This window comes from Sinocyclocheilus rhinocerous, unplaced genomic scaffold (genome assembly GCF_001515625.1).
Source record: "Sinocyclocheilus rhinocerous isolate Xijiao unplaced genomic scaffold, SAMN03320098_v1.1 scaffold755, whole genome shotgun sequence".
Lineage (NCBI taxonomy): Eukaryota > Metazoa > Chordata > Actinopteri > Cypriniformes > Cyprinidae > Sinocyclocheilus > Sinocyclocheilus rhinocerous.
The window spans coordinates 402,396-408,395 of record NW_015659385.1 but is presented as its reverse complement, the minus strand read 5'-3'; the positions used below and the strand labels follow the sequence as shown (position 1 = coordinate 408,395).

Below are 6,000 nucleotides of genomic sequence, written 5' to 3'. Positions count from 1 at the left end.
TTTTTTTTTTTTTGCTTAATTTAGATCTCCTAATAAACTACAACCAGATGCTTCTTAATTCTAGCAGATATTGTAAATTTTTACTAATCATTAATATTTTTGGTAACCCAGGTGAAATACCGTATGGAAGGACTGAAGGCCAAAACCACCAGCCTTTATGATGGTGAGGCTCGTGAGATTGCTCACGTGAAGCACGTCTCTGACCTCATCAGCAAAGTAAGTGCTTGTGTCACATCAGTGACCACCCAACCTAGTGTAATGCTGATTCCTTTCCTTGTGTTTTTATTGTCATAACATAAGTTCTTTACATATGTCTTTTCTAGGTTCTGTACAGGCAAAAATGGGATGAGACTAAGGATAAGTACTTGCTTCCTCCTGATGCCCCTGAGTTGGTTCTTGCTGTGAAGAATGCAGCAAATTACAGCAAGGTAGATCTCTGATTCCTGTCTTAAGCACTAAAGTGATATTTATACTGTCATTACTGACTGTTTCACCCTCTACGATGATTGAATATCCCCATCAGAAACTGTACACAGAGGCATGGGATGAGGATAAAACCATGTACTATCCATACAGTGACAGCCCAGAGCTGCGCAGGGTGGCCAAGGCCCAAGAAGTCCTCAGTGATGTGAGTAAACTTACTTATATTTTACTGCGTAACTTAAAGAAAAGGTAAAACAATTATCATTAAATTGTGTTGCGTTGTCAAAAATCTGTTGTGCACCGCCTTCACAGATTGTTTACAAGAAGGGCCATGATGAGCGCAAGGCAAAGTACACATGTCTGGCTGATCCCCCAGAGGTTGAACTGGCCAAGAAAAACTTTGCCATTCGTAGTAATGTAAGACTTGCCTGAATTTTGTGCCTTCTGAATCAATTTCCATTTTCCTGAAGTGTTAATAAAGGGTCCTTTTTAGTTTCCATCTATCAGACCTATTGCAGTTCAGTGGTTTATTCTACAGTATTACATTTAAATATCTTCTGTCCCTGCAAAATTGATTGTGCTCGCAAAAGTCTTTGGGAATGAAATGTAAGCCATAGAAATAATGAAAAACATTTCTTTAATTCTTCACAGCTTAAATATCATGAGGATTACAACAAGAACGTCAAGGGCAAATGGTGTGAAACCCCTTACTTTGATGTCGCTGTTGCTAGAATGGTTATGGACAACATCAGCGACGTAAGTGCAAGAAATCCATCATGCTTTCCAAAACATATTCTGATAGAATATTTCAAATAAATGCATTCATCAAATTAAAACATGCATATTATTATTATGCAAAATTCTTAATATTAAAATTGTATAAAACTAAGTGTCACATTTTGATTTCTTTCCAGAAAAAATATACGGCTGATTTTGAAGATATGAAAGACCAAATTTATTTTATGCAAACAGACACACCAACATACGCTTCCAATAAAAAGGCTCGTGAAGCTGCAAGTACGGTAAGTTTTGGGAATTTATTTACATTCCTTTCTTTTTCTTTTTTGTCTTCACACATATCATGGAGTCTGTAAATCAGATATTACACGAAAATCTGTTTTTTTTTTTTTCATTTAAACTTGGAATGTTTTTATTTTTTCGAAAATGTAAGAAATGTAAAAAAACAAACTAGCTTAAAAAATTAAAGTGAGGTAGTACTTACCAATAGACATACTTTTTAAACATCTTTTCTCATTGTATGGAAACAACCTTCCAGTGATGACTCTTAAAACAGATCATGAGTCAGTCCAGAGATTCACATGTCTGATCTGGTTATCTCTGTTGATCCCTGCTTACTAATTTCTCATTGCCTGCATCACAAGTGAGGACATGAAAAAACAGGATTAGATCCAGAGTATTTTTTATGCACAGTAGCTATAAAAGAAACCAGGGATGAGAATCAAAACAGAGACCAATTTTATTTACTGGACTTGTTGTGTACATTTTGTGTTGACTTAAAAAAGAAAAGAAAAAAAAAACGTTACAAGAACCCATGACTCATATTGGTTTCACAACCATTCATTTGTCATTTATTGTATGCATTTTTCCACCTCAACAGGTCAAATATAAGCAGGACTATGAGAAGAAAAAAGCAACGTCCGATTACAATGTTCTCCCTGCTACAGAGAACCCCCTTCTCAGACAGCTGAGATACGCAGGAACCATCTTGAGTGATGTATGTTAATCCAGATCTTAAGGAAATGAAATGTTTATGGTCTAAGAGGTTTTTACTAAGGTTGTGCATAATAAATATAGCCATAGGCAGCTGAAATAAATTATTTAAGGAAATACAAATACTGACAACATTGACAAAACCAAAGATGTTACAGTGAGTTCTTGTCTAAAATCTAAAAGAGATTTTTAGCAGAGCTCGGTGTCATAGTGTTAATGAGTAAATGATGGTTTGGATTATAGCTTTATTACTCAGTTAGTGTAAATATGTAGCTCATTTAAATTGATCAGACCTGATAATTGGATGTAATTCTATCTGTGTGGCCACTGTTTGGCACATACATTAAACCAAAATGATCCTAAAGTGTTCAAAATGAGTATTATAAAGCATTTCCTCTCATCATTTTCTCATGATGTTATTTTGAGAATTTAAACAACTCTGTCTTGTAATACATCAAGTTTATCTCAAATTGTTGACTCATTGCTGACATGCCTTTGTTTTGCCTTTTCTAGAAAGTGTATAAAGCTAATTATGAGAAATCACGGGGATTCAGCATCAATTACTGCGACACTCCCAAATTCAAGATGGACAGTGTATTGAAGAAGTTCGGTGATGTGAGTGATGATTTCATAATTTGCTACAAACATTTGATATTTCCGCATATCTGAAGTTTATATTGTTCTCTTTCCTCAGATCCGTTATAAAGAAAAGTATGAAAATGAGGTGAAGGGTCATTATGTTGGTAGCTATGAAGATGTATTTACAGTTCACTGCCAGAAGGTGGAAGAATTGAAGAATGATGTAAGTTACCCTAATGTATATATGTGTATATTTCCATCTTCTTGATTAAAAAAACATGATTTGTGTATTTACACTTGCTTTCACTGTCTTTTAAAAGCAAACCTACAAAGCTGATTATGAGGACATGAAGGCCAAGTGTTTCTTCCCTCAAACTATTACACCTGAATATGAAGCCAGTAAGAAGCTTCAGCAATGTCAAGATGTAAGAACACACACACACACACACACACATATATATATATATATACCTACTTTAATGGGGTGGGTACAGAACCTGACATTAGGTGATTTTTTGTGTGTGTGTGTGTGTGTGTGTGTGTGTTTCTTTTTGCAGAAAGTTTATCGTCAGCATCCAGACAAGGTGAAGTTCACACAGGTGACAGACTCACCTGTTCTAGTGCAAGCTGCCATCAACGCCAAACAGCTGAGTGATGTACGTAAAAAGCTTTAATTATTATGACTAAATAAAACCAAAGAAACCAAGTTTACCAGGTGGTTCATGGACCTTGTCAAATGTTGCCCTAGAAAAATCCCAGCATTCATTAGAGCGCAGTTGTCATCTCAGTCCCGCTGACAATAGAGTAAATCCCTAGACATATTATTAGAGCTGTTGTCTGTGCTATTTCAAGTGGTAAGTCACAGACAACAACAAACTAAACGCAAAAACACAAACAACTAAAGCCAATCGTTTTGAGACTGAGGAGTGAGAAGCCATCTAGTGGTGTTCATCAAGCTCATCCTGCTTCATTGAACACCACAATCATGGAGCACTCGGAAAATACTGGGAAATTTACTAGGGCAGTGTGACTCTATATACTGTATACATAATTGTGTATGAACATGATATGTAAGATTACATTTTTACTAGCCATTATAGTTATAAGTTTGATGTAGAATATATTATCATTGACACTTTTTCTCCTTTTTACAGCTCAACTACAAGGAAAAGTATGAGAAGGAGAAGTTTAAGTGTTACCTTCCTCCTGATTACCCTTTCTTCATTCAGTCTAGAGTTAATGCGTATAACCTTAGTGATGTAAGTTCATTCCATCTTCATTCATAGCAGTGAATTTGACTGAAACCTGATCATAATGCATTACTTTCTCTATTTCATGTTCACAGACGTGTTACAAGTTTGAATGGGAAAAAGCAAAAGCAAAGAAATTTGAGGTGAAAGGGGATGCAATTTCGATCCTTGCAGCCCGTGCTCACACTAACATCGCCAGCGATGTAAGTAAATGGGATATTTGGGTCATTTGAATGACAGTGTGTAACAAAACAATGAAAAATATTTCAGGTAATTGTGACACTGATATGGTCTTTAATTTTAGGTGAAATACAAGAAGGAATATGAGAAGAACAGAGGACAGATGATTGGGGCCCTCAGCATCAAAGATGACCCTAAGATCATGCATTCAGTGCATGTTGCTAAGATCCAAAGTGAGGTACGGCTAGTGCATTACTGATAACTTGTATACCCAACCGTGAAGTTTTTTTATGTACTAACAGTCAGTTTTTTGATCCTCCGAAATATTTCTGAACAGCGCGAGTACAAGAAAGACTATGAGAAGATGAAGACCAAGTACCATACTCCACTGGACATGATGCTTGTGACACTTGCTAAGAAATCTCAGGCCATTGCCAGCATGACTGGCTATAAGAATATCCCAAATCGTTACCTCCTTCCTTATGACAGCATACCACTGGACCAGGCAAAGAAGGCCAATGCTCTTCAGAGTGATGTAAGGATCCCTGCTGCTCTAGACACACTGGAATGAGCACAGATTCACAAGTTCAGTGTTGACAAGTGCAGTTGTCATTCCTGTACTGAAGTATTTCCTATTTAAACATGAAGTTGGGTGAGAAAGCCTCATTGAAAAGATTGTCTTTTTTAAATAGCCAATAGCCTAACATCACAGCTGCGAACCATGCAAACCATGCTATTATAGACAGAAGTCTTACATTACATTTAGATTTATGCATTTAACTGTCTTTCCTCTTAGCTGACTGCCTGATGTTCTTTTATATCGGAATAAATAAATAAATTCTAGTCAGAAGTGGTTTGTATCATTAATATTTAAGAATTTGAGTATTCAACATTTTAGAGTGCAGGATTAGTCATCAATATTTTTGGGCCATTTTGGTCCTGAAAGAAAAAGACACAGAATTTTAAATGAATATATCTGCTAAAAGATCATACTTCATAGAGTACTCCAGAATATAGATGATTTCTCTATTCAAAAAGACATGGAATAAAGCCACAAATACCAATTTAATTTGATGAGGTCTTTATGAACACGACTTTAATGTGCAGCCTATTTACATTTTAAATGGATTTTCTAAACTAAATAAGTTTTTTTTTCATGTTTATGAACATGGCAAAGTCCATATAGCAAAAGGTGATCAATCATACCTTAAATTTTTTGTGTTACTGATTTTTCTGTCATTTGTAACCACAGAATGGATACAAGTACGAATACAATAACTACGTCAAAGGAACGCCTTGGGTGCCTTACGGCTCTATGGAAGTTGAGAAATCCAAGAAAGCAGGGGAGATCTTAAGTGAGGTATGCCACTTCCTGTTTTTACCCATTTAAAGAATTGATTTTTATGGTCATCAATAATGTAACTTTAAAATTTCTTTCTCTTACTTAGAAAAAATACAGGCAGCTTCCAGACACCGTACCTTTTACAGCTATAGATAACCACCCTCTCCAGCTGCAGGCTAAAGTCAACCAGATGATAAGAAGTGATGTAAGCAAAAACAATTAACATGGTTAAATGTTGCTCTGAATAAATGCTAAACCAGCACGTTAATGTGATCTGTGAATATTTTCTCCACTATAGCTGCACTATAAGAAAGGTCTGGATAAAATCCTTCAGAAAAACTCCCTGCCTCCTGATGTCCCAGAGTTACTTCAGGCCAGGTGTAATGCCTACAACATAAGCGATGTAAGTGAAAATGCCCTAATGTTTCATGGTATTTGGCATATTATTTTTTGCAAAGTTGGTGACTCTGTATATCTATTGCATCTCTGCTTTTC

The 6,000-nt window shown here is 35.9% G+C and overlaps 1 protein-coding gene across 1 annotated transcript in view; it reads left to right on the top strand.

Moving 5' to 3' along the window:
• The window catches only part of LOC107723644 (nebulin-like), a 61,583-nt gene that overhangs the window by 9,966 nt on the left and 45,617 nt on the right, over nucleotides 1-6,000 (top strand). Inside the window, 18 exon segments of the mRNA XM_016532353.1 lie at nucleotides 112-216; nucleotides 324-428; nucleotides 524-628; nucleotides 736-840; nucleotides 1,075-1,179; nucleotides 1,338-1,445; nucleotides 2,042-2,158; nucleotides 2,668-2,769; nucleotides 2,849-2,956; nucleotides 3,054-3,158; nucleotides 3,291-3,389; nucleotides 3,888-3,992; nucleotides 4,079-4,186; nucleotides 4,288-4,401; nucleotides 4,501-4,698; nucleotides 5,416-5,523; nucleotides 5,612-5,710; nucleotides 5,804-5,908. Coding sequence (XP_016387839.1) covers nucleotides 112-216; nucleotides 324-428; nucleotides 524-628; nucleotides 736-840; nucleotides 1,075-1,179; nucleotides 1,338-1,445; nucleotides 2,042-2,158; nucleotides 2,668-2,769; nucleotides 2,849-2,956; nucleotides 3,054-3,158; nucleotides 3,291-3,389; nucleotides 3,888-3,992; nucleotides 4,079-4,186; nucleotides 4,288-4,401; nucleotides 4,501-4,698; nucleotides 5,416-5,523; nucleotides 5,612-5,710; nucleotides 5,804-5,908 — 2,001 coding nt within the window.